At 41.3% G+C, this 27,863-nt stretch overlaps 4 protein-coding genes across 17 annotated transcripts in view; 3 read left to right on the forward strand and 1 right to left on the reverse strand.

Moving 5' to 3' along the window:
- The window catches only part of sytl2a (synaptotagmin-like 2a), a 29,398-nt gene extending 15,884 nt beyond the window's left edge, over positions 1-13,514 (forward strand). For 4 of the 12 annotated variants that reach the window (XM_029251041.1, XM_018755255.2, XM_029251043.1 and 1 more), the window contains 12 exons: positions 680-1,390; positions 1,993-2,064; positions 6,501-6,605; positions 8,503-8,597; positions 9,669-9,782; positions 10,263-10,435; positions 10,973-11,075; positions 11,366-11,527; positions 11,857-11,935; positions 12,018-12,117; positions 12,725-12,930; positions 13,128-13,513. In XM_029251041.1, coding sequence (XP_029106874.1) covers positions 680-1,390; positions 1,993-2,064; positions 6,501-6,605; positions 8,503-8,597; positions 9,669-9,782; positions 10,263-10,435; positions 10,973-11,075; positions 11,366-11,527; positions 11,857-11,935; positions 12,018-12,117; positions 12,725-12,930; positions 13,128-13,276 — 2,069 coding nt within the window. In that variant the 3' untranslated portion in view covers positions 13,277-13,513. The other 8 variants (XM_029251044.1, XM_029251046.1, XM_029251042.1 and 5 more) reach the window with 7 other exon arrangements.
- A 705-nt stretch (positions 13,515-14,219) lies between these two features.
- crebzf (CREB/ATF bZIP transcription factor) lies at positions 14,220-15,962 on the forward strand. Of its 2 annotated transcripts, XM_018755140.2 has the most exons (3): positions 14,220-14,433; positions 14,906-15,505; positions 15,606-15,684. In XM_018755140.2, exons 2-3 carry the CDS (start codon positions 14,946-14,948, stop codon positions 15,652-15,654), a joined length of 609 nt encoding a protein of 202 aa, XP_018610656.2. In that variant the 5' UTR covers positions 14,220-14,433; positions 14,906-14,945; the 3' UTR covers positions 15,655-15,684. The 2 variants fall into 2 exon arrangements, with proteins under 2 accessions (XP_018610656.2, XP_018610655.2); XM_018755139.2 differs by having other exon boundaries at positions 14,906-15,962.
- A 2,297-nt stretch (positions 15,963-18,259) lies between these two features.
- Positions 18,260-21,334, reverse strand: tmem126a (transmembrane protein 126A). Its single transcript, XM_018755325.2, is given in 6 exon segments — positions 18,260-18,506; positions 18,627-18,741; positions 18,813-19,006; positions 19,112-19,143; positions 19,145-19,222; positions 20,363-21,334. Coding segments are annotated over 5 exon segments (618 nt in total). The 5' UTR covers positions 20,363-21,334; the 3' UTR covers positions 18,260-18,307.
- Positions 21,335-21,728: 394 nt separating this feature from the next.
- Positions 21,729-27,863, forward strand: part of dlg2 (discs, large homolog 2 (Drosophila)) — a 238,858-nt gene continuing 232,723 nt past the window's right edge. Inside the window, exons 1-2 of one of the 2 annotated variants that reach the window (XM_018755316.2) lie at positions 21,729-21,819; positions 23,047-23,178. In XM_018755316.2, coding sequence (XP_018610832.1) covers positions 21,801-21,819; positions 23,047-23,178 — 151 coding nt within the window. In that variant the 5' untranslated portion in view covers positions 21,729-21,800. The remainder of the gene's footprint in view (positions 21,820-23,046; positions 23,179-27,863) is intronic. The other variant, XM_018755317.2, reaches the window with a different exon arrangement.

Below are 27,863 nucleotides of genomic sequence, written 5' to 3' on the forward strand. Positions count from 1 at the left end.
GTCCCGTCCTGGGTGTGTCCCCTCCCCCTCCAGCCTTACGGCCTGAGTTGCCAGGTTAGGCTCCGGTTCCCCGTGACCCCGTATGGGACAAGCGGTTCTGAAAATGTGTGTGTGTGTGTTTTCATGATAATGCAGAAGAATTTTCTGGAAAGAGCCACAGTTTGTGGTTTGGTCAGAAGTTCTTTCTTGAGTGCAGCCCTTAATCATAGTGTCTGGATTGTGCAAATGTTACTGTTGAACTTAGTGAGGGATTAAAAGGAAGGAATGTGCCTCTGTAGTAAGGCTGTAAGCTCCCATGCATGACTAGGCTGCACTATATGTACTTTAGTAGGGGATTATGTTTCAAATCTCCTTATGTAACAAACATCAGCAGCAAAGTTGTGCTTCTGAAATTAAATAAACTTAAAACCAAGAAAATGGATATCTGAACGTTCAGTCAATTAATTTCTCACTAATATTGCCAGATTAACAGAGCATTTGTTTTTTTTGTTTTCCATATTTCCTGCTGCTTAATGCTGTCAGCTTTCTTTGATAGCATGCTGAAGAACAAGAGGCATTGCATTAACTGTACTAATGCACAGGATTTGTTCATACAGACCCGTAATGGGCTTCATCTTTCACCTGGATTCCCAGACCACTCTGGTTTTATCCACTCTTCGTTTTTTCCCTGTTTTTACAGAATTCTTACTGCCACCCAAGAACAATGTAGTCAGTGACACTGTTATAAATTCAGAAGGGTCTCCTGCTTTATGTGGAACGTTCAGTGAACCAGTGGCTGAGCCCAAAAAGAGGACTGTAATTCACACAGACCTGGATTCCCCCAGAAGCGACAGGAGTTGTGCAGAGCTGCACAGCAAAACCTCCAGTCCCAGGGGCTTTCTCAAACACAGTTCTAGTGACAGCTCAAGTGACATGACAAATCCCAGGCATGACAGCCCCAGCCTTCCTCATTCCCCAAGTCCAGTGACAATGTTGACCTCCAGCGGTGATCTGGGTGCAGGGGCTATGTTCACCAGGCAGACTGAGTCAGTCAGTTCCCCAGACAGTGAGCAAGTGGGGTTCTCATGGGTAGCCACGAGTGGCAGTAAAGAAGAAGTGGAGCTACAGCGAGCCTGTGAGCCAGGGGAGCATTACTTGCTGGATGTTGGCAACCCCACACTCTCCAGCTTTGAACAGAAGAGCAGCCACATAGACACATGTAGTCCACTGAGGGAAGGAAGCAATGACATGATCCACAGTAGAGTGGTTCATGAAGAGCTGGTGAAGGCAGAAGATCTCAGTCTGACTGCTGCTAGAACACCCGCTAATCCGTCTTCGTACCCTTCAGTCTGGACGGCAATGGTGCCCCCATGTGGAGGCACAGTGCTTCACACATCTCAGTCACAGAACCGTAAGTTAATAGAATGGTGGAAGAAGGTGGGCATAGGTAAGGCAGTAAACAGCAAGTAAGACAAAAAATTGAGGAATCAAGAGATAAAGGACAAAATTATTGTGCTTATTAGATCTGATAAAAGGTTAACAGATTAATCATTCAAAGCTAAATGGTACTAATGGATACTTCCTCCATCCCTAAAGCAGTGGGAAACCATGGTCCTGAAAATTGTAGTGAAGATCTTATTTAATACTGAATCCTTCAATTTAAAGAGTTTAACCCCTTAAATCTTTTTTATATGTAATGTCATTCTGGAAATCTTAGCTTTCGTAGTTTCTAATTCCTATTTTGAAACAGTGCTTCTTGAATTTCATCACTTTGTTCTATTTACTTTAACCAAACTTGCATGTTCTGCACGCTGCATGCATACATGTATGTATAGGTGCATGTATGCATATTTATCATATTCACTGATGGTGATTGGTGAATTGGGACTGCAAGGAATATGCTACTTTCATATTACTGGGGATTTCAATATTGAAATGTTGAATAAAATGAAAAAATATGTAAGAAATCTTAAATGCAAAAGCTAAAAAAATGCCTGCTTTATTTTCTTGCAGATGAACATGTGCATCATGTTGAATCCCATGTCTCTCAGGTGTCTGGTCTCCACACAAGTATGAATGAAAAAGGTAAGGGAGATTGCACAAGGGTGGGAGGTCATGGACAGTCTACCAAGCTGGCATTTCAAAGTTTTAACCTAACAGAAGAAGAGAGTGAGTCCATTGCCAAGGTACTAGAGTGGTTCACCTGGAGCTCCAACAGCAGTTCTAGCCCCAGTGATGAAGATGAAGAAAACCAAGAGTCCTATCAACTGGACTTCAAGAAGGCCAAGCAGCATCCAGGAATGCCTGCTGATATCAAAACACATTTCACATCAAGAGATGTTAGAGATTTCACAAAGTCTTCACCTATTAAGCATATGACTGGAACATTGGAAGAAAAGCTCGAAGGAGAAAGGCTTTACAAAGCAGAAATATGTTACAGTGAAGATGTTCTTGTTTCTGAAGCAAACCCCATCATGCCAGTCATTGATTCACTGTGTCTTCACACTGAGCTGGTTTGCCAACCCAAGGGGTGTTTACTTACTGCTGAAGAGAGGCAAAAACCAGAGGAACAAACTGCAGAAGAACAGATCTTTGAAGAAGGGGTGTGTGATGAAGATATCACAAATGTCAGCGCCACAAAAGTTCCACAGGATGTGAAGTCCTATGAAGCTCAAGAGGAAGTCCCACAGCACAAAGTGACTACACTAATGTCTTTTTGGGAGCAACAAAACAGGGATCCAAAGGTGTTAATCAGCAGAACTAATAGTGGTTTGGGTCAAACAGAGATTGAGGCTGATCAACAGACCTTGTTTACACATGAAGACATGGCTCCTTCTTCTGAAAATACCGATAATGTCCATGAAAAATATATGCCAGAGACCGATGATATTAGGGGTGGTGTTCCTGTTTTTCCTCCACAGATCACTAGGAGTAGGATATCTGCTGATATAGAAGAAAATATTGAACAAGTATGTCTTGAAACAGGGCATCCCACATCTCCAAAGGAGCACTTTGTGGCAGACTCTGCTCTCAAAACTATGTTTTCAGAGGTGAACTCTCTTTCTGTTCAAAGTAGCAGGTTATCAGAAGGTCAGAATGAAGATAACTTTGGATACACTCCAAAATCAATTATTGTTGGGGAAAAAGATTCCAGCTCTACACAGGATCTAACAACTGATTCTCAGACAAGAGACCAAAAAGAAGGTGGTCAGTTGTTGTCACTGTTCAAAGACAGCCCATTCATAACACAGAGTAATCAAGACCCTTTAGAGGAAATGACCCTGAATCTGCAACAAGACTTAAAAGGCAAGATAGGCCCACTAAAATCTTTCTGGGAGAAAGAGAAAAGCAGTCCTACGATTATTGCTGGTCAGTCTAAAAACTCTTCATATTCCAAATCTATAGATGAATATCTAGAGTCTTCTCAATGTCAAGTTAATGACAGATTTAATACTTCCAGTTCTGTCTTTGGAACAACAAGTAAAACATTAGACAGCGATGATTTCATCTCTTCACAGTGTAGTATCAGGCCCAATTTCACTTTCCAACAAATAGAATTGAGTTCAAATTTCAAGAATGTTTGTGACTTCAGGAGTGTGACTCCGTCAAATCCGGTTGATGTTGCTTTCGTTAAAATTCATTCCCAATCTTCAGAAAACAGCCTACAAATTCTCAAGCATCCCCATGAAAATGCTGAAAAATCAGTTGATGTTTTACTAAAGACTAATGATTTACCAGAAGATAAAACTGAGGTATCCAGCAGTCCAAATAATTGCTCCCAAGTCCTGTCCAGTAAATCAGAAGTTATAGATTCGAGAACCTGTTCCAAAGATAGTAGCCCATATGAGGGAGAACTTGTATATGTAAAACAATCAACCTATTCAGTTACAGAGAATACAGAACACTCATATGACAAGGAGATGTCAGGGTCTGCAGCTACCAAACCAGATGTAGAAATGAAAGCCAATTTACTACAGCACAGAACTGAAGGGTGTGACCAGCCCAGGGTCACTTGGCCCCAGAAGAAGGCAAAACAAGCCACTACAGGAGATCAAATAACCTCAAAGTCACCCTTAACTTCAAAGCACAAGAAATGTCATCCTCAGAGAGCAAAAAACACTGTTGTAGAAAACCTGGATGGAGAAGAACAATTTCCTTCTACAAATGTCCACAGTTGGATTGAAGGAAAACATCTAGCATCTCCCCAGGGCTCCAGGAGACAGCGCAAAGGAAGCCAAGGTGGAGAACAGGCAGCCTATAATGAAGGCTATGAAAGAAAGTCCTCAAGGTCAAATGATGAGGGACGATCACAACATACCCTGGCAAGGTCATTCATACCTTCTGATTACCAGCATTATTTGGGAATTTCAAGTAGGGCAGCTGCTCCAGATAAGAATACTGTTAAAGCTGCTGGTTCACAAAAGCTTGGTTCAGAGTTGAGCCCGTTGCCTGGAATTTCGCTACTTAGCACCCCAAAGCACTCAGGTGGCCGGAAAAGAAGCAGGAGCGAGGGCTACACCTCCAGAGGCTCCCATCGTGCTGATGGGAATGCCGACTCATCCAGGAGCAGTGCATCAGACACCTGGTCTCAGTCTTTGGCAAGTTCAGCCTGTGAGCTCTCCATTTCAGTTCTTTTGATTTGATCCGAACTTGATATTAATTGATCCTTTTCTGCAATGCACTGTGATCAAGTTGTTTTCAATTTTGGTGGAAGTATGGTTAGCATGGTTTAACTCAGAAATCGAAAATTTCAAATTCTTAGGAAAAATAATATAGCATATGTGATTCACCTTCAAAGTGTTCATCTGAAAAGTTTGCATCACTTTAGCATGTCAAAGGCTTAAAAAATTATTCTGAGAATCTGGTGAACTCCTATTACAGTATTTTAATATTCCCATATTTTGTTATTCCTCTGAATTGTTAACCCTGCTTCTACTGTATATCAGAATCCTCAGAAAAATACAAACCACCTAATAACATAAGATCCTTCATAGTTCCCATTGGAAATTTTGTGTTTCTCTGATTTGGGTAATAATCTAATGGAAGCAATGGTACAGCATACAATCAGCATCACCTGTCTAGACTCTCTTTTGTCATGCTGTCCCTCGGTATGTCACTCAAATTAATTTTTTAGATTTTAGATTTTAGAGTATGCTTTAGTGGATTTCAGTGAGCATAGTAATAGAAAAATAGCTACAGTGCAGTTGTGGAATGTGTTGAAGCACACACCCCAAAATGTGTAGCAGTTTATTAATTGAAAATGTCCAGCAGTCTAATGCAGATTATTATTATTATTATTATTATTATTATTATTATTATTATTATTATTATTATTATTATTATTATTGTAGTAATGTGTATTTCATCTGGGGGGTGCGGTGGCGCAGTGGGTTGGACCGCAGTCCTGCTCTCCGGTGGGTCTGGGGTTCGAGTCCCGCTTAGGGTGTCTTGCGACGGACTGGCGTCCCGTCCTGGGTGTGTCCCCTGCCCCTCTGGCCTTATGCCCTGTGTTACCGGGTAGGCTCCGGTTCCCCCGTGACCCCATATGGGATGAGCGGTTCTGAAAATGTGTGTGTGTGTGTGTGTGTGTGTGTGTATTTCATCTGCTCATATATTTACTGTTAGCCATTCATATGCTTTGAATACATTATACTAATGTACAAAATTTGCGAGTAAAATGCTACTTTACATTCTTTATTATTAAAAAATTAATAATAATAATAATAATAATAATAATAATAATAAAAACATTGGTCGACAAAAATTTAACTTTTTTTGTCCCACAAACTAAAATAGATGTACTTTATAGTACTTTTTATGCTGAATTCAGATCTGTTCTCAAAATTTTTCTGTCAGGCAGGGTTTAAAAGTTACAAAGCAATTAACTTTTGACAAAAACTGTATAACTTTTTCTTAATCAAGGCTGTTATTACACCTAAAATATGTACAAACTTACTTGTATTACGTACGAGTGTATGCTTTTCGGCTGTATTTGGCCTCAGGAACATCCCTCTGCAGTGTCCAGCAATATTCTGCCAACATATTGGTACTCAGCTTCCTTTGGTACCGTTTTTCCATATCCAAAATGTCTTGGTGAAATCTTTCCCCTAGTGACTCACCTATCTAGGCTTTTGCTTTCAGAAATAAGGTATTGTACTTCACAAACAATGAAAATAGCTGTGTTTTGCAAACTTTTTGTTTCAAATGTCCTATATAGTACCAGTACCAATATACTATACAGTATGATATCTAAATATACAGGTACATAAAAACTGTGGGTAATAGAGAAATTCTGAAAACATATTTGAATTCAGCATGCAAAAATACATAGAAAACAGGCATTTCTTTATGGGACAAAAAACCTGTTCACCAGTGTAATTGGGAAATTAACACACATGCTCATGGAGATGTGAAGATGTACCATCAGCAGGCGGGTCGCAGGAGTACTGCCTTGGTGCTCCTTGCCTGTGCCTCTCAACACTGCTGCCCTTGCAGAATTCATGCCCCTTCATTTGCGGCAGGTGACGGTGAGAACAGTGATCCTGGGAAGACAACCTTGAAACAAATCCCATCCAGACCCATGTCCACATCCAAGAGCCTTGAGGACATTAAATCATTGTTGACACGTGAGCATAATTACTTCTCTGCCTGTTCTTGTACCATCTAAGCTGGGCAGAACAATGCATGTCCCTATGTAGTATCTAATGTTATTTTTTTATATATGTATTATGCTTATTATTGTATATATGTATGTATATACATATATATGTATATACATATATGTATATTCTTCTATTATTATTATACGTATATTATAATTAATATCATATTATATGTAAGTAAAATATTTTCATATTTTCAGTGTTATATTGATGCAGTTCTTTATGCTTATTCATGTAATAAACTGTAATTATTGTTAAATGTATTTAAAGCACTGCTGCAAACACAGTTGCATTGCTCAGCATATACAATGTATTGTCCCGTCCCAGCAAATACCTTATGCAAAGTAAAATCCAGCATCCAAATATTTCATAACACTGCACTTAGAATGAAGGTATTTGTAAAAGGCTCAAGTTCATTACTGCAGACTCAAAACATTTTTAGTGTAATACTTAGCATTGTGACAGTTGTCTCCGTCATAGCTCTCTAGAAATGCACTGACCCTCCAAAATGATCCAGAAGCATTTTATGAACTGGCCTTACGTTACACTGTTAAGTCTTTGAAATACTCTCAGGTTTTACTCTCCGCTTATGAAAAGCCCTCTTCTCATGTACCCTGTCATGTCAAACAGATGTGTTGTCCTTCAGAGAGGCCTCATATAATTTGAAAACATCTAGCCAAAAGTTACAAGCTCGAAAATTACGTTTTCTTAAATACGGTAACTTTTGCCTTTGTCACAGAGGAGGAAAAAGGAAAAGAGGCAAATTAGTGCTAAGTGCGGATGACTGTAAATGTGGATTCCATGCCTTTTCAAATGTTTATCATATTGTAGGGCTAGCAATCTATGATATGTATCCAGTAAAAATAATCCATAAACACTGCCCAGACACATGCAGTTGTGTTTGATGTGGTTGAGCATGTTTTCCAGACAGGAGGGAAGTGGTCTTCCATCTCGTTCCCAAGAAATATGTTCCATTAATTATTACAGTAAAGTCAATTACCTGGCTTAAACAGGACGAACACTAGGTCAGATAACTGAAAATGTCGGCTCATATGGAAAAGCTGTATGCGAGATAAAGAAACATGGGAGTTCGATATGAGTGTGATCCAGTAAATACCATCTTTAAAGTTCACTTTCTTTATCATGACCGCATATCATCTCCATCACTGGTTGTGTCAATAATTGTCAGTCTCTTCCTTCGTATCACCTGGTTATGTATCCCGAATGCGTGCCACAAAGTTGATGACATCACATGGTATGCTGGGCGTGTCAGATATTCTACAATGTCAAATAACCAAAGGCTAGATAATCAAGGCTCAAATGAATGTCTCATAACTGATTGAATCGGCCTGTTTGATCTTATTGGACCTTGTTGTTTTGAGCCCTACCTAGTTCGTTGATCAACCTGATATATTGACTGCAAGACTATAATCCTGACTGACAACCAGTCGGTTGCCATACAGACAGTAATAAACAAGTACCTTTTATTAGACACTGCAAACGTGTTATGAAGAAGTGTAGGATTTCCATCAAGAGTATAACTCAGATGTTTCTGGAAATTCCTGCTGTTTTAGTGTTGTGAGTGTTTTTTTATTTTTTCAGATGATTCCATGACATCAACGCGAAAGCAGCTGGCTCTGTGGCAATACATCTATTTATTTATTTATTTGAATTGTATTAATGAGAACATGATGTGAAAGTGGCATCCAGCTAGAGTGATTAATGTTGGCCATTTTGCTTTAGCAGCAGATTGATTTATGTAGTTGTGTCTAAGATGTGGCCTGACCTGGTTTGGGAATGATGGATTAAGTGTTTCAGAGGCCCACAGTGCCCCTTGATCCATGCAGCCTGTTCTTCTCAGTGTCCACAGCGCCAGCCACACCATCCTCCTCTTTCTCAGACCCTGACCAGATGAAGAGGATGAGCATGTCTGTGCCTGTATTTGTGCAGGAGGAGGTAAAGCAAACTCCGCATATCCCTGATCTGCTCTCACGCCATCTTTGTGGGTGCACACATTATCGCTAGGATGCCATTCACTTTTCTTTCTTAGCTTTATGTATCCTTTCTCTTGTGTTTTTGATTTTGTAAAGTATTGACATGCTTTTTCGTCCTTGCGAGAAGACATTTTTCTGCTTATAGTTTGTGGTGATGTGCATGAAGGCTCTTTGAATTGATACTGGGAAAAGCTGTGCCTTATAAATAATACAGTTCAGTGTTAAATTTTGGGAAATACTATTACTTACAATATTAGAAGTCTTATCTCCTTATTATGGAAATATGACAAAAAACTCAACTGTGAGATGTATTAGTTTTGTTGATTATGAATTACTATTGTTTTCCTAATTTACAATAGATATTTAATATATAGAAGTCCTGTTTTCAAATTCCAAAAATGGCAGTAGTATAACACCGTTTCTTCATCTCTTTTATAATAAGGGCAGCACATAGTGTAGTGGTTTGAGCTGCTCTCTCGCATTTGAAGAATGCAGGTTTGAATCCCACCTCATGCTGTGGTTTGCTTGAGCAAAGTACTAATGCTAACTTGCTCCAGTAAAAACACTCAATTGGTAAATCCTTCTAAATTGCTTCAGGGGTAAAAACATCCACTAAATAAATAAAAGTGAAGTATTGACATGCAACAAATTCATATATAAATGTTGAATAAAGTTTTTTGTTTCAATCCGTTCAAATTAAGCCATGTACAGTACATTGATCCAGTAAAATGTGCAATGTATGCCATTTACTCAGTATTAAGATTTTCACTAAACAGTTATTTTTAATATATTAAGTATTTTTGTAGTTGTCTTGATTTCTCTGAATACACTTCATGCTTCTGAATGGTTTCTGAGAGATATCTATGGTATAACTTTGCGTTTGGAATATCTTTCCTTTCATTTGACTAATGCAAGCCTGGAGTTGTAGCATGTAAAGCCATTGTGTGTGTCCTGTGGTCCTTGCCCAGTGTCCCGTGTCTCTCCCGCCCCCTCACCCGGCATCCTCTTTTCCTTCCGCGCACTGTCTTTGTAGAACGGCGGCAGAGACAGTGACTCGGAGAGCAGTGGAAGGAGTGATGGACAAAGGAGGACAGGCAGCTCCTTCACTAACCTTAGTGCCTCTTCTGGTGTGCCGTCGGTGTCCTCTGTATGTCCAATAATATTGCTTCCATGTTTAACCAAATCCAACAAGTACTGATTCCCACTAATATATTGTTACATGTAATAATCTATATTCCCTATTGACCTAAACTGCTGAACTAAAAACTGTAATATATCCCACATAATTTAAACTGATTTTAGTGCAATTCACATGTCAGCTAAGAATTATACAGTATTAGTAGTTGCTTGTTTTTTCAATTTATATCTCTGTTAGAGTTGACTACTAGCTCATCCATTTCATTAGGTCTGAAATCTAAAATATGAATTAAATGGTTTGAATTTATCTTCAGTTAAAATGGTGCTTTGTGTCAAGTGGTCAAACCCAATCTAAAATGACACCTTTGCTCATTCATTATTATACTTATGTGGTAAGAAATGGGTCAGCTGAAGGCTGTAGCCTCCGCAGATCCCTCTGATGAGCCTTCTCTAAACCTATGCATCTCCCATGTGAACCCTGGGCATGCAGCAGGTCAGTGGTAGCGTCATGAGCATCTACAGCGGGGACTTCGGCAGCGTAGACGTCAAGGGAACCATCCAGTTTGCCATTAGCTACGTGCAGAAGCTGAGTGAGATGCACATCTTTGTGGTCCAGTGTAGAAATCTGGCCATTGCCGACATCAGGAAGAACCGGTCTGACCCGTAAGTGCTCCTGAATGCAACTTTCAACTAAACACACAGACCTTTAGGCACTGTTGTGAATATTAACATCACTCAAAGTGTTTTTTTTTTTATTTATTATGTCTTTCTTTATTCTTTATTATTAATTTAGATGAACAATCAGTTAAAAAGATTTGCAAGCACCAGTTTGGCATTTTGAAAGCATGGATATGCTAGTGTATTATGGAATTATGTCTGAAAAGATAACCTTATGTTTATTTAGTATAGTGGCGGCAAAAAGAGGATGTGTTGATTCTACTGCAACCGATATCTGAGTTTAAGAAATAAAGAACAATAGCATATGGGTACAGTTAACTGAATTTCCTTTTCAAAGTTTTGAATATGTAGCCAATTATGTAAACTTGTACAGCTAAAGCTCTATAGGTAATTTACAGTATATTGAAACAAAGACAATGCATAATAGTGGAGCATAGAAACAGTTGACATGTTTTTGAACAAAGCTTCAGCTTCAATTTAACTTTTTAATTTTTGTGCCCCTCATTTTTGGCTCAATCCTAGTTACGTTAAGTGTTACCTCTTCCCGGACAAAGCAAAATTGGGAAAGAGGAAAACATCTGTGAAAAAGAAGACTGTGAATCCAACCTACAATGAAATTCTAAGGGTAAGAGGTGTATTTTGAGAAGTTTGAAGTAGGCTTCTAGAGAGGCTCAACATCATGTCAGCAGTTGGTGCAGTATAATTTAGAAGACAAGCAGGATATTTAATGTCACTGGAACTCTTGTCAAATTAAAATGTAAATTTTTCTGAAACATTTTAGAAGAAACCCTCTGTCTTCCTTCTCCTAGCAGACAGCAAGTAAATCAGTTCAGGGAAGAGTGTGTTGATGTGGCACAAACTTGGGTGTGAAGTGTATGGTTTAACACAACTCACACCATCATTTCCCATCTGCAGTACAGAGTAGATATTGAGACCCTCAGGACTCAGACTATGAACCTTTCTGTATGGCACAATGACACGTTTGGACGAAATAGCTTTATGGGCGAAGTGGACATGGACTTATCCAAATGGGACTTCAGCAACACCCAGATGAGGGACTACACCCTGAAACCACGGGTAAACTTTTGCTTCCGTATATCCAGACATGTAACTCCACTGCTATTATACCTACCCTTTTGCCAGTGCCTTCGTCAGTGGTGATTTATAACGTTACATTTCAATTGTTCAATGATCTTCCCAGTTTTTACAGTATGGTACTCTTACTGTCTCAGTTCAGGATAAGTAGCTTGATCAAGGGTACTACAGCAGGAGTGTGATTCAAACCTTTCGTCTTCAAATTGAGGGGCAGCAGCCGTAAACACAATTCTACCTTCCATCCCATCTTTACTATCCTTCTACACAGTAGATGATATTCAGCACCAAGTCTTACTTGTTTTTCTGTACAGACTGCCTCTGGCATGCAGCCAGTGGACTACCGAGGAGAAATGAGGGTGGCCCTGCGCTTCCTGAACCAAGTTTCCCAGAGTAAGTCCATTCATGGACCCCACACCACAGTTTTTATTTCTGTCTGGGCTGCTGTTGCATGTGACACTAAATTCTGTTGTAGGTAAACAGTCATCAAAAACAGGCGAGGTTCAGATCTGGGTGAAGGACTGCAAGAACCTGCCTATGATCAGGGGTGCAGCCATTGACCCCTTTGTTAAATGGTATGTATATTAATATCTTTGTTAATAGGCAATATGGAAATAAGCAATGTACAGAGTATAATAATATAGTAGTATGAATAATATTTTTACAAAAAACATGCAGCTACTGGTGTAACGTATACTGGAATATATTGTCCAAATGTCTCCTTCTGTTGGTGTGATGTACCTGTTGTATTATTCTCCGAGATGTACGTCACTTTAGAGAAAACTGTATGCTAAATGAATAAATGTAAATGTAAAATATCAAAGTTAATAAATAACATAATCCCTACCCCATACACCATAAAACGTTTTGTTTTAGGAAAGTTTTTTTGACTCATTAATTTTAGGACCATGTTTAATGTTATTCTCTGTTTCAGGATTTCTCTTTGGGTTAACTGTGTACACTTTAGATCTTGCTGGGACTAACAACTGCTAGTGTAATTATTTTTCTGCTAGCGGAGGTAGTGACACATCCTCCAGAGGCTGCTAATCGTTTTCATATATTTTGTTCCCCAAATTCTTCTCTTCTTTTTCTAAAATTGGAAAGGAATTTTAAAAATTAATACACACTGAGGGAAGAATAATGAGTGCTTCATCTATCACTTTTTGCGCTGTGCCTGTGCAGCACTGTGCTCCCAGACCCTAACAAGAAGAGCCGTCAGAAGACCCGGGTACTCAAGAGGACAGCCGACCCACAGTTCAACCACACCATGGTGCATGAAGGCTTTGGGCCTGAGGACTTAAAGGAGGCCTGTGTGGAGCTCACAGTCTGGGACCATGATCGTCTCTCCAATCACTTCATAGGGGGGCTCAGGCTAGGCCTTGGCACAGGTGAGAGTCTTGCCTGCCTTGCTTCCCCTTAGTCATTTCTCTCAGAAATGTTTGGTTGTGTTAACCAAGTAATTCAAGTTTCAAGGTTAAGGAGATTCTCTGTCTGCATGTCCTGCATGTCATGACTATGCCATGTAGTCACTGTGAGCCTATTCTTGTAGAATTACTGGGATGTTTATGATGTTCTTGCTGGGCAGGTAAAAGTTATGGAGCACCAGTGGACTGGATGGACTGCAGTTCGGATGAAGCTGCTCTGTGGGAACGGATGATGGATTGTCATAACGAATGGGTGGAAGATGTATTACCTTTGAGAATGCTGGTCATGGCAAGAAGTATGTCAAAATAAAGTTTACGTGTTTCTTTCACAAAGGAGTATCAGCCTTTAATAAATGTATTCTTCATTATCAGTGATTAAATCTGACATTGACACTATAATATGAAATGTTACATGTTTTCATAAGGCTCCGTCATCAAGAATTTACATATTTAATATTGCTACATTATAGCTTTCTTTGTGAAAGAATCTTGTTTGTTAAAATGTTTAATTTTCTTTGTCATTCTTTTTTTTTTTTGGTGTTAGCCTTGCTGCATTTAACTGATTTCCCATGCAAACTTTCAACCTGTATCCTAACTGATCTATTCCTATGGTTCAATAAAATATTCATCCATGAAAAAGTTTTCTGTTACCATGTTGTACTTCATTTTACAATAAACCATTTCACTTGTGCTGTGCAAGGAAGAAAACAGCACATGGGAGGTATGGGAGGATCTACTTGTTTGCAGTCTCAAATGTACTCATCTTTCACATACGTTTAATATGTTTCGGAAATATGGAATGTTTTTAGTTACCTAGGTGATGAAGAATACACAGGGTACACTCGACATGTAGTATAGAAGGTATGAATCACCTCTTGATGCACTGAATGTGCTCTAACAAATCAATCTTGAACCAGTCCTCAATTCCTTGTCTAAGAGCCAGGATTCTTTTGCAACAAAAATTGCAGAATCCAATGTCACTAACTACTGGGAAATCACATAATAAACTGCAGCTCTAACAGCCATAACTGTTTTACGAAACAGGCACATGTTTTATTTGGCTGGTTCTATAGCAGAGGACTTTGTCCAAAGTGACTGTGCTGAAAGCTTTTACTGTAAATTGCATCAAACTCACATTAGGTACAGACTAATCACATGACGAACCAGATAAGAAATCAGAGGCAGACGAGTACGCGCACGGAAACTCCCTCGAAATATCGGACGTTGTTGTCGCGAGATTTCGGTCCCGGACCGTCCGCCATGTTGTTTCCTTCGTTCGGTTGACTTTAGAGTGAATTCAGTTTCTGTGGTGGAAGTAGGCAAGTGGGCGGCGGGTATTCGGTATTGGAGAGATTGTTTTGTACCTCACTTTCCAGACAAAAGTAAACTATCCAAACGGTTAATTTCTGTCTGATAACTGATGCAATTGGAGGGCAGGAGTCTGGTGCGAGTTCAGACTTTTTACTGGTGAGTTTGGGCGACTGCAGTTAGCGCCGAAAAGCGCTGCGTCACCGGCGCTTGGAACACTCGCGTCCCGGCGCGTTTTTCCTCTGGATACATATATATGTATATATGTATGATATAAAACAACTGTTATACACACACAATAACAGATTTTTTTAAAAAATTCAAATAACATATTAAATGTGAGCAGTGTTAGGGCTAGTTATCCGCTCCGGTTATTTAATTAGGCCTACTCGTCGTGCTCGGCCAAATAGTTGTCTTCGAAAAGTTGCTTCAGAACAGAACAGATGTTGTTATATACAGAATTGATGTGTGGAGTGTTTCTTTGATTCTCTCTCTTCTTTTTGTGGAAAGTTTAATCTGAAGTGATGTTAAAACTGCTTAATATTATTACTCTAGTCTTATGACATGTATGAATGAAAACTTGCTGAGGAGAGAATTTCTGATATATAATTTACCTGTGAATGTTTCGCAGTGACCTGAGGGCACGTCGGAGACCCTGAAGTAGTAGAAGGATGATCACCAGAAAAAGGGGACGAGCGCATGATCAGCAGAAGGCCGAGGTCAAGAGTCCGAGTCCCCTGCATGTAGACGACGTGTGCGAATGGGTTGAAACAATGGACCGACAGCAGCAGGCCACCTCCTGCCTTCAGTCTTCACCGGAGGGTGAAGATGGATCTGGGCTGGACCTGGATGACTTGTTAAGTTTTGATGGTTTTAACTGGAGTTTTGAAGAGGACGCGTTTTCCCCGCTCTTCGAAACTGAGGTGGCTCCATCTACAGATGTCGATGTCCTGGTGAAGAGGAACAAGATGGAACCTGCTCGTGACAGCAGTGAGCAGCCGGCTTCCCCGACGGCTGAATGCGCTGTCCAGAAATCTCGGAAGCTCGAAGAGATCCTGCCAGGTCGGATCAATAAGAATGCGATTGCTGCCAGGATGAATCGCCTTAAGAAGAAAGAGTACGTAAATGGATTGGAGAAGAAGGTGGGCGCCTTGGTGTCGGAGAACTGTAGTCTGAAAGAGGAAAATTCAAATTTGATAAAGAGAGTGGAGGAGCTGGAAGATGAAACCAGGTACCTCAGAGCTGTGTTGGCCAACGAAAGCATGCTGGCCCAGCTGTTGTCCAGACTGAGCGGTGTGAATGGCATGAAATTATCTACCTCGCTTTTCCAGGAGGCTGACAAGAATGACCATGACTATGCCATGCCCAGAAAGAGGGTGAAAGTGGAGGAGAAGGAGACTTCTGGAGGCGTCTGTCTACATGTGGATAAGAACCATGTCTCAGTGGAATTCTGCACTAAATGTGCGGAAAGTGCCAGCACAACCTTTAAAATGTAGGGTCAAGTAACTTACTCTTTTCTCCCTCCAGAGGTCTTGAGACTGAACTTGATGGGGAAAAAGTTGTCAGTGAACTACAGGGGACAATGATATGAACTTGATCAGATTTGTTTAGATGCTTATAAGTTTTAAAACTGGTATGAGGCAGAGGGTATCTACAATTGGTGTATTTTTTCTTTAAAAAAAAAAAAATACAAGTTACTGCTAAACCTGTTGACAGTTTTTTTTCTAGGTGATTGTTCTGCCATGGCGGATTGGTGGGTTACTGAACATCCACGACATCATGACTCCATGGTAAGGATCATAAAATGGAATATAAAATTTAAGACGTATTGTGTAGTTTTTATTTTTTTCCTTTTATTTTTGTTAAAAGACTCATGTACTCCCCATGTTGAAATAACATGTAAATTCTGCAGTGTTAAAGCAGGGACAGAAATTATCAGTAACCGGGTAAATATAAATTTGTGATATGTTGGAACAAGTAACAGTTATGGGGAAATGTATAGTGAAGGGACATAATAAAAAATTTTCACTTTACATTCAGCAGTGGGTCTGGTAATCTTGGATTATTGCTAATTTCAGTCCCTCCTATTGATGACCATTGTACATGTTATGAAAGGCAGAACTCAACTTAAGTAGCCTAATAGTTTGCTAAGGTTAATTGTAAAATATTGTAAATGCAGTGAGGTTTCACAAAGAGTTTAAATGATAGATCTTTGTACTCCAGTCATTAAAATTTAAAATTACTTAGCTGCACTAAGTACAAGAATTTGGCTTTCCATTAATGGTGGTGATGTAACAGTTGCTCTTTGTGAAACATCACTTTTTTTCCAAAGAATTTGTTCATCTAGCATCCTTATTTTTCTTTATGCTAAAGTGGATTCTGCTCTGGGGGAAGCTGAAGAAAGCGGGACCACCAGCTGGCATCTTGGCCTGATATTTTTTAAAAGGTAGTATAAGAGATGGTGTAAGTTATTCACAGCTTTTACTGGCATTTCACAGCAACACATGTTGGAATAGAGCAGTCGGCTCCAAATGCATCAGTCACATATGGAGCAGGGACAACACCAATCTGAGATATTTGCAAGATACTTATACTGAAATGGTTCTAAAATTTGGGAACATGCAGCGAAATGTAAATAGTTTTCCAAAAGGTTTAGGAGAACTTACTAGCTAAGATGAGCCTGTTATATCAAATAGGCTAATAAAGATGTTAAGTTTGAGTATGGGTTAAGGTGGAAAATTTTGTGCCAGGAAAAGATGTTGTCCTAAGTTTTTTCGGTTCAAATGTTAAAATTGTATGATGTTATGATTACTTGAGAAACAGCACAAAAAGAATGTTTTGCAATAAAACATTTAATCCTTCACTAACCTGTGAGTTATTGTAGTTGTTCCCATTATTTGACATTTGTTTACATCTGATCTGAACTGTCTGAAATTAATGCATTTCTTTTTTTTCTCTTTAAACAGCATGTTTGCCAAGCATCCTCTAATCTTTTCCTTCATCACAATGAATAAACTTGGGGTAATGGTATTTTAAAACAATCAACCAAATTGGCTTTAGCTGAAGATTTATACCAAATATTAACTTGATACTGAGGCAAGTTTCACTTGGAATAGTGAGTTTCTGAGCAAGGAGAATGCCCATTTTTAACATATAAAATCAGTTATATTTAGGCATCATTTTCTTCATATCCAATGTTTCTTGTGTTTATGAAATTCTGAATAATTTTAGTTCATTTAGTAGTATTTTGTAAATTTACACAAAGGGTAAAAGTTAAATCTTGAAACTTTGGTTCTGTAGTTTTTGATGCCTTTGTATATCCACATTTAATTTAGCATAATTTTTGTCCAAAGCAATGCACAACTGTAAACAAGTGCATTTCACAAAATAGGGGATACAGCTGCAAACGCATGGTTCTAAAAGCACTGTGTCTGTCCAGTGGTATCATTTTGCTAGCATAAATTACAAGCAGCTGTGTTTGGAATCAAGGAATAAGCTAATTTTGACAATATAGTACAAGATTATGGAAGAGGTATATCAGGAGAGAACTTGAACAAATATCTTAACCTTTGACTCCTTTTTAAGAATATGTTCCTGACAGTTAATATATACACATTGGTTTCCTCCCCCCATTTATAGTGTACCTTGAGGAAAGGTTGCAGTTTTGGGGGTTATTTACAAATTTCAAGGATATTTAAACATTACTTGATAGGAAAAAAAAAAATGCTAAAGCATTTCTCTTTAGAGAGAATCAGTGTTAAAGGATGCGATCAAAAGACAAACTTTTACTTTTTAATCTTTATACCAGTACTATTCCTTTGTAGTTATAAGGTAGAAAAAATACCAGATATATGTGGTATGACCAATAAGCTCCTTGAACAGTGTTGTATGATATGGGTTTATTTGGTGTCCAACCTAGAACCACTGCAGGAAGTTTCACCGTTTACAGAAAGACACATACACAGTGACAATGGACTTAAAGGGAACCTCAAACATGTTTAATGGTTTGTACATCCAGGGTCAAGATTTGCCTTTAATTGTGTAGGTCTTCGCTGTCAGTTGCAGACAGCTGCAGCATTTTTATGTAGATGTCATAATGTCTGGAGCTCAGAAACACACCAAAGAGGGCTTGGAGTATCATCACAAATGTCATTTTCCTCATGATGGGCTGTGTCACTGAGAACCAGAAGCGCATTCTATTGCCTTTTTCAGGCATTGGTGCTGTATTGTACCTGACAAAAGGGAAAAAAGTTGTCCCAGAGAATGAGTCAAGATAGCACAACAAAGTCCATTTCTATGTATATCTAGACATACTGTAAAGTGAAGTTCATGCAATGACACGTGTCACCTACCTTGCTGCAAGGGCAGCGTTTACAGGTAAAGCCAAGAAGATGGGATACATGCCACCAGCGACTACGCCAACCAGACCTCCTCTGACAATGGTGCAGGTCGGGCAGTTAAGGTCTCCTAAGTGGCACGGAATCAAGTCAGTTTCTTACTATGGATGGAGCGATGGTGCTTCTGTTAGCATACGATACCTGACAGCAAAGGCTGGGAGACGGCGCCGTTGTATAGCGCCATCGTCGTCAGGAACGGCAGGACGGCCATGGGCAGACACGATGTCACTCGGCCCTGGGTGACATTGAGAACCCGCCGGAACAAACTGTTGGCAATCAGTCCGGCAAAGGCCGCGTTCCCTCCAAGGTAGGCCGGTCCGTAGCCAAATAATTTTCTACGGGAATAACATGCAATACATGTAGAGCACTTAAAAAGAACGCATCTCAGAATCGGATGCCAAAAGATACAAATCGCTGATAGTGTACAGATGGCCACGTACTTATCTTTTTCCGGGAGCCGTTCGAACTTCTTCCAAGAGCAACTCGAGGACTGCAGCCCTAGGAGGAAGTCCATCTCCAGAGTCCTTCAGGGACAGGCTGTCCTCTGACATCTTGCACAAAAGGAAATAAGTTCATTATGAGTGTGATGAAACATTCCTGCACAGCTGCCCTACCAACAGATGCTGTGAGGTTCTCTTGGAGTAAACAGTATTCCTGCACCGAAAGTAAAAGTTGTCAAAAAATATTTTGGGGCAGCAGGTGGTGTCATGGTTAGGCCCTAACCCATGAAGGTTAAAAGGTCCAAATCCTGCTGCTAGAGTAGAAATGTCATGAGTAGTATCCTGATCATCAATAACTCTGTACTGAATGAATGCACAAAGAACACTCAGCTTTTCAAATGGGTAAATTATTGAAAATAGTTTAGGAGAAAAATGCTAAGCCTCAGATGGGCTACAAACAATAATTTAAGACTATAATTTCAATTTGAATACACGACGACGGCACTACCTACCGACACATTGCCTGACCTTGGGACAAGAACAGTGCAGCAAATCGATGATGCGTTTATAAAGTGTTGTTACACTTACAATGTTTTACTCGTCTGTAGCTCCCTTTTGGTGGCTGCACATCCCCAAAGAGGCCGAATTCTCGACTTTGCCCACGAAGACCACTCAAACATGCAGGACCGCGGCCATACAGCAGCGTGTCACGTGGGCCCTGCGCTTCAACTTTGAACCTGGCGTGAGGAAGGCGTTTTCCTGTTTGCTATTGGTCAACGGGCCGACACGCAGGGCAGACCTCGCGCTACTATTGGACGGCATCCCTCCCATGCGGCGCGTGAAGGACCCCGCCCTTTCGTTGCTAAGGTGAATGTGCAGCAGTTGCTGCTGCTCCGTGGCAAAAAGCAGGAGGTGACATGAAGAAGTGCTGCGACAATGAACCGAAAACACAGTACATTTTTTTTTCTTCTCTCCCAACAGAAACGTAAGGAAAAACGTTCCGCGAGAAAACCACTGTAAATGATTAAAACAGCATCGGTAAATGATTAAAACAGCATCGGTAAATGGATAGCGGCACGCTTGTCACAGAAGATTTTTTGCTCTCTCTCCCGGTAGGCGTCGCACTGACAGAGAAGAATCATGGAGCGCTCGCGCCGGGGCCAGCAGGCTAGCTAGCTGCTAACTCGGAGATTTTTTTTTTTTTTTTTCCCCCCCACAACTAACTCTCAAAATGGAAACTTTTCGCTTAACTGCGTGTGCTGCTCGGTCTCCGCCTACTAGTTCGCGTTCTCAGTGCCGGGTGGCCCACGTCTCTCGCTATGGAAGGGGAATCATGGACGTCCTGAGTGGAAGGTAGCTGACAGTGGGACTATTCCGGTCGTGGGAACCATCCTGCAGGTCTGCAGCTTCTTCAGTTCTTGCCCACAAAACGGAACGTCGACGTCGTCACCGGCGGGAGCAGGGGAGGAGCGTCTCCAGCTCCACTTCTAGAGTTTGAGCGAAAATTGCGGCGTCCGTACTTAACCGTCGAGTGCGGATTCGTATTTGCCGTTCGACGGCGTAAACAAAAGATAGAAAAAGTTGTATTGTAGTGTGCACTTAGATGCGAAAGGGTGAAGAGCTTCGGGCGAGTTCCGCGAGCTCCTCCACACACAGCGGCAGCCTGCTGTGTCACGTGACCGCTGCCACTTGCAGAAGTGATTTAAAGGCGCACTTGACTTGGCGGAGTTACTGCTGTGCCTTTAATGTGAGCCGGGAGCGCGCACTGCTGGCCTCCTGTTTTAAACCCCGCGCTCGGTACACGAGGGTCACTGACACCGTGGGAGAAAAGCGACGGAGGAGGAGGAGTAGGATTGACACCGACAGGCAGGAAGAGGACGGACCGCGCCGGGGACTCCAAGGAACCTCAAGTTCACCCAGGATTCGTTCTTTTCCTCTCTGTTTTCTCAGTTCTGCCTTGGTTTTGGCTCATCATCGGGCACCTTCGACGTTCTCCTGGTGTCGGGAAGAGGAATCGGGAGCCCTTCTTCTCCTGGCCTGGGAATAAATACAGTGGAACGTCGAAAGGCGCGCGCGCACACGCGAGCGCGCTCCCGCTGCCGCGTACGAGTGTGAAACTGCGATGCTCTTGAGCCGGAGCGGCTCGGCCGCGGGAGCCCCGCGTACCCGCATCCTCCTCGGTTGGGGAACGACAAGAGGATGAGAGACGCGACGGCGGAGCCCCATAAGGCTGTGTGTGGACGGGAGTCTCCCTTTGTTGGTGTACTTCAAACACAATAAACATGCAAAGCCAAAATGTTGTATTTCGGCAATCTTTGTTTTTGTGAATGTCACGTTTTGTGTCTCATTGCCAACGATCGAGGACCTGGGACCTGTCATTCGTCCTGTCTGACTGACGTCTTCACACTATAGCTATATATACATACATGTGTGTATATATATATATATCTATAACTATATTATCTATGTGGAGAAGATGTGTCCAGCTCCTCTCCTTGTGCCTCCTCCTTCTTAATGCAACACACTCGCCATTAAAAGTGCGTTGTGAGAACAGTTCACACAATTGCCTGAAACTTTTTTTGCTTTTTGAGATAAATCCCCTCATTCCCTAGTGTGTAATAAGAGGAGAAGAGGGAACTCCTGATGTTGTTTAGCACTAGAGTACACTGAGGACTGCCAAGGAACCAGGATGCCGGTGAGAAGGAAAGGTGAGTGACCTCAGCCGGGGGGAACGACTCAAAGAGCGTCCACCTTCCTCCTGACCGCACACCTCAGCTCTGCTCGACTTTCTTGATGCACGTACGGTGTAGATGGACGCTGCAGTCATGAGTGACACATGCATGTCGTTCGCTTGTGTATTGCTGTCATCCCACTGCTGTCACCATCCAACGCTCTGAAACGTTTGGCGGCTTAGTTATCTTGTACGCAAGACTGGCGAAGATGTTGCTGCGCTCAGTTTATTACTGTTTTCCAGTAGAAATAAGATGGCAAACGGATTTGTGTGAAGATGTCTAGAAAGTCACCTTGGGTGTCGCTTTCTTGTCAGACTTGAGTGAATTGTGAAATATGAGCATCTGACTATTATTAACAAATTGCTTTGTGGTAAATTAACTTACTTCTTACTTTGCAGAAATATGTGGAAAATTTCCTACTGGATTGAATATTATGTTGTAGGTAAATATTAAAAGACAAAGTGCTTTTGAGGTACATTCTATGTAGCCCTTTTAGGTAAGACTTGTAACCTTTGACAGATCAGGAGTGTTGCGTTTAATGAAAGGGGAACTTTGGTGACAGCCGTAAGCATTTTAATCAATTTAATCATGTATTAGCATTGCAGCAGTGAAAATGTATCTTACTTGTATTGAGTTGACGGAGTGGTCAGTAACAAATGATTTTTGCATTTTCTGTGATTTTTACATTGTTTTAACTGCAATGGAGCGCAGAACAGGGTGGCTTTGTTGGGCTGAGCGCTGGCGGAGCTCACTGGAGACCCCCCTCGTACGCCTCCCTGTCACTGAGTGACATCCTCCCCCTGACTTCTGTGCCCGGCAGACACTTGATCCACTCGATAGTTCTTTGCTCCACACAGGCGACAGTGCCTCTCTGATGATCAGTGGAAATCACTGCTAAATTTATGCCATCGCAGCAGCATAAATAGACCAGCTCCATTGCTGCATTTATGGCTGCAACTTTTTTTTTTTTTTTAAATTCTACTTTCCAAGTATAAATAACAGTCATATTCTCAAATGGTCATATTGGCTGAAATGCTGAGTGTTGCAAGCTAAAGTGGAGACTAAATAAAGAGCTTTAAAATAATTCACCCCAAACTTTTTTACCCTCCCCTCCCTCCCCTTATTTATGTAATTAATTTTCATAGGCGCACGGTGACTCTGCAACTGCTTGTTAAAGTCTGTATTTTCCTGACTTTTCCGCAGATACAGCTCGGGCCTTAGGCCTCTTAGAAGAATACTGCTCCAAACTGAAAAGGCCCGAGGAGCAACAGCTAAAAACTGCCATTCTCAGAGTTATGGGAATCTTCAGAAGCAGCCTTTTCCAAGCACTGCTAGGTAGGTGGCACTGGCAGGCGGAAGGGTGGCCGGAGCTGCTGAAATATCCAGCGTCAGATCCAGACGTATGTTATTTTTAACTGTCTGAATTGCCAAATCGCGATAAGGATGTTGCATATCTACCTGTCATAATTCTCAATGTTTGTAGATCACAATGCTCTGGAAATAGCCTTTTGTCTCTGAGAAAAGAGGTCTGGGATTGTTGCATTTCCTCACCTTGATTCTTATTAATTATCCCTTTATGCATGTTTCAAGCTATGTATGGAGAACATCCGTCCTTATGTTTTATTCCCTTTATGTGCCTCCCTGTTCTTCGATGCTGTGTTGTGTATGATGCTGTAGTATGAAGGGGTGTGCAGTGAATGGCAGGAGGTGCATCTGCAAAAAATATTTCTCTCTTTCCAGTAATTGTAAATTAATCCTCAAGTAACTGAGCAAATGGAAGTGGCTTTACACTTATTAAAAACCCACAAACTGTCAAGTGTTTACCGGTAGCCCACAAATCTTAACATAAACTCAATTTGCCAACCGCTTGTCCTTGTCAGGGTCGCGGAGGTACGGGGCCTATCCCGGAATCAGTTCATTGCAGTGTACAGATTCAAATGCGATTCGCTGTTTGAGCGGTACGGTGTACATACCGTATCGCATCACCTCCAAAAGCACGGCTATCCAACAGTTAATCTCGCCCCAGTCTCGCTCCCGGCTCTATTTTCAAAGCGCTTCTCGACTGTCCCAAATCCACACCTTGCGTTCGTTTCTCTCTCACAAGTGTTGTTGGGTGTGGCTCTAAGTCCAGGTGGGGGGTGGGCGTTATCAGGCTCCCGCATGCCAGAGATGCGTGTAAGGTTGGCATCATGCATTGCAGATATTTGTTGGGTAACGGCAGGTGGCGTAGCGGTTGGAGTGGCTGCCTTTGGCCTCGAAGCTCACGGGTTTGAACCCCGCCACCTGCTGCAAGGTTCTTACCCTGAATTGCTCCAGTAAATGACACCCGGATGTAGAGACGGGCAAATCGTTGTAGGTACTTTAATGCGCCGAGTTACTTTGGAGAGAAGCACCGGCTATACGAGTAGAAGTGTCATGCGAAGTAATGCCGGCTGCACATTTGAGATCTGTGATGAAGTTATGCTGAATCTAATCATTTCACCATTAGTAGGAGGTGTGTGCTCTGAGAAAGCGTGTGTACTCTCGTGCAGGCTGCCTGATGGATAGTAAGTGATGTTTGCATTTACCTGGAGATTTGAAGTGTACTCGGGTGGCGTTAGCGGAGCGATGCCGTCTAGATGGACGGTAGCGCTCGCTCTCATCCAGAGCAACACCCGACCTTCAGCTTCCGCTTTGTGCAGGTGCCTGGCTTTTCCTCTTCATGCTATTTTTAAAATTCTGCAGTTTTAGCAGTTGTTCTGATTGTTTGTTGGACTTGCTTTTAAAGCACATTCTGTCCCTGTGTTTTCCCCCCCCCCATCTTCCCTGTTACAGTGGTTCATAAATAAGGCAATCAATTTATGATATGGACACATGCGGTTTATGTTATGTGTTGTATCTGCCATTTAGATGGACACGCTAATACATTAATTTAAACCATCACATTTACCTGAATTATATTTTATTTCTTTTTGATCGATTGGTTGTTTTTGTTTTTCAAATTCTTAATTCTTCATTTTTCTTCTGCCCTGTTCTAGTGCATCAGCGGTCATTTTATTTAAAGATACAGAAACGCGTTTCAACTTTCAAGCAATTTTTTTTTTTTTTTTCCCCCCATCGTGAACTCCACGTTTGTGGTTTATTGACATGTAGACGACAGATGTTTGCAGTGGGTGAGGACCTGGATTTGTGCCCGGGAGGTGCTAAGTTTAGTCTGACGAATGATGCTGGGCTTGTGCACTTTAACAGGACGTTGGTGTGAATTGTTAACGGTTTCCGCAGGGTAAATGTATCTGGGGATGCCATGAGTAGGTCCTGAATAATTCTGAAATTGAAATGTGATCCGTGAAAGAAAAATTCTGCTTGCCATGTCAGTTTTCTCTTTTAGACTTTCGGAATTACCATATAATTATGTACAAAGTTAGATTATGCTGTGTGTCAGCAAGTGGTGTGTTTTGGACACACATCAGTCTGTCCCAAGTCAGAAACTCCAGGCCAAAGTCAAGCAATTTCAGGGAACTTCATTCATTTTGCATTAAGCTTTCTCAAAATATAATGTCCACAAGCAGTATATAAAACTGCATAGTAATGAGCAGTTCAAAAATAGTAACAGGCAGTGTTTCCCCTTTGAGGCATTTTGAAATACGGGTTATAATACTACTTATTCTAAATCTCAGTATGAATTCGTCATTAAAGTGGAATAATTTACACATGATGTTGTGGGGACTCAGCTGAAGCATCTGCTAAATGAATAAATGTAAATATTAATGTACTCTTCACAAGTGTGAGTATATTTTGACAAATAATAGTGTGGGACATGGTGAAAAATTGCTGTGGAAAAAAGTGATCCAACTCTGAAACTTGTGTTGAGGGAAACATATTTTCCGTTTTTTTTTTTTTTTCCTTCTATCATCCAATCATTAGTGCTCCATTCTTTCGCAGCTTTTATTTCATCCATTGTCTCCGGGTTCCTAAATTAACTGATGCGATGACCTGCAAATACATGAATTAGAAGATCAGCCTGTGTCTGTTAAAACTTGGAAAACCTGTTTACAAAAAAAAGGTTTCTTGCAATTCTCAGATTTTTTTTTTTAAATCAAATTCTGATAGTGTTTTTTTTTTTTTTCTGTTTTTGTAATACTCTACAGTACTTCCCTACTGCTGTATTCAGTATGGAAATTATAGGTGAAGTGGAATTATTTGCTGTGATTCCCCCCCGTGTTCTTCATGTATTGTTAATACATGTATATGTATTATTTTGTATGTACAGGTTGCCATACCATTATGTATTTTGGGTCGTGTCGCATTTCTGCAGTCTTTGTTTCATGTCTCTCAGGAAGCACTAAATCTTTTTATTTAGGTTAATGCCGTTCTGGATTACCTCCTTTAGTGTGTTGCACCCGGAAATGGGATGGTGAACACAACTGCCTTCGGCTGAGGCAAAGTGCGACAATTGACAATAATGCATTTTACGTTGGCTGCTATCTCTTGTAAAAATATTTGTTGACCGAACGCAGCGCTTCACGTTACGCGTTCGGTTGTCTGATGGTGTTACACGGAACTACGTGTCCACGGCTGAAATATATGAATCATATGCATTTACATGAGATGCATAAATTATGAATATTATAAATTCCAAAAATAATAGAAGGTTTGGAGTATTTTTTCCCAGTTTGAAAATGAGCAATTTGAATTCTGTATAAATTGTAGGTACCGTTAAATCCGTCGTTGAGAACAAACGAGACGGATCTCTGCATATTTCGGTAATGAGGCCGTTCATTTAGCGCTTGCCAGATTCCTTTAACGTTTTCCTGAGCACAACTGCTCCAAAGCAAGCAGAGCCAATTTAAACAATTTGAAAGTGAAACAAAAAAAGGCTAAAATCTAGTATGAAGGAACTGGGATGGGTGGTTATCGCGAAGCAGCGATCCTCGTTCCCCAAATATATTCTGTCATCGCGGTCATGTTCGAACCTTAACCTCAGCACTGCGTCAGGTACTCCGGGAGCCACCTTCGCCTCGGCCGCGTTGCCAAGAGAGCTTCTGTGTTGAGTCTTATTTCGGTGCGGGCAAGTCCTGAGCAGCCTGGCCTGCACCAAAATGAACATTTAGTTTGGAGAAATTTCCCATACCAAAATGCCTAACTCGCATTTAGATATACTTAGAGGCTTAGTTTCCAGCCCTTAGAAAAGATTTTAATTGGGGGATTATATTTTTAATCTCCCCTACACGCTCTTTGAAAGATGAGTAATGCTGCAGCAGATGTCGGATGGGAATTTTCTCCCGTATCACAATGCTCATCTTTTTATGGGGCTCGTGACCCCGATGCAGTGTAATCTCATGAAGACGGGATGGCGAAGCGCTCGTGCCGTCAAATAACGGCAGGAAACCCTTGCTGGGGGCCCTGAAGCTGCTGTTGTAGGGCGCGTACCTTGCGTTAAAGAGCTGTTTAGGGTCCCTGCTGGAAGGTGCCGTTTCACGGGATCACTTCATTAGTTGTACACATTCGAGCGAAGGAGAATTCAACACGTACGACTCAAGTTTTGTGAAGGAGGAGCAGCTTGCGTGAGGAATCCGCAACTTGACGTGTGGGATTGTTGGCTGACCGATAGCGGATCGCTGCTCGTATCTTCCAGATTACCCACCAGTGAGTAAAGTCCCAACTGAAATTTCTGCTTTGCAGATCAACATTAAGTTGCTCATGTGGATGATGTTTTCCTTGTGATCCAGACCCCCCTCCCCCTCAACCAATTTGAGTTAGCTGTCAAATGGGAAGCCAGATGACCCGGTCAGACTTCAGGGAGTCCCGTGGCCCGTTGGCCAGAACTGGAAGTACTCTTCAGTGAGGTGTCTCCACCAGCCTTGGAAGGTCTCTCATGTCCTCAACACCTGTGGAGCCATCATGAGAGCCTGTAAGGAGGAAGTAGCTGTTTTCAGACTGAGAAAGTTTACAGCGGTATGGTCGTAGATGGTGTGTGTGCGCGCTGGACCACATGGCTGCTTTTTGCAGTGCACACACACCCATTCTTGGGATCCCCTCAA

Source organism: Scleropages formosus, chromosome 4, assembly GCF_900964775.1.
Source record: "Scleropages formosus chromosome 4, fSclFor1.1, whole genome shotgun sequence".
Taxonomy (NCBI): domain Eukaryota; kingdom Metazoa; phylum Chordata; class Actinopteri; order Osteoglossiformes; family Osteoglossidae; genus Scleropages; species Scleropages formosus.

Bases quoted from the DNA above. Each gene is read 5' to 3' on its own strand.
- crebzf (XM_018755139.2), top strand. From the start codon at position 14,946: ATGATCACCAGAAAAAGGGGACGAGCGCATGATCAGCAGAAGGCCGAG.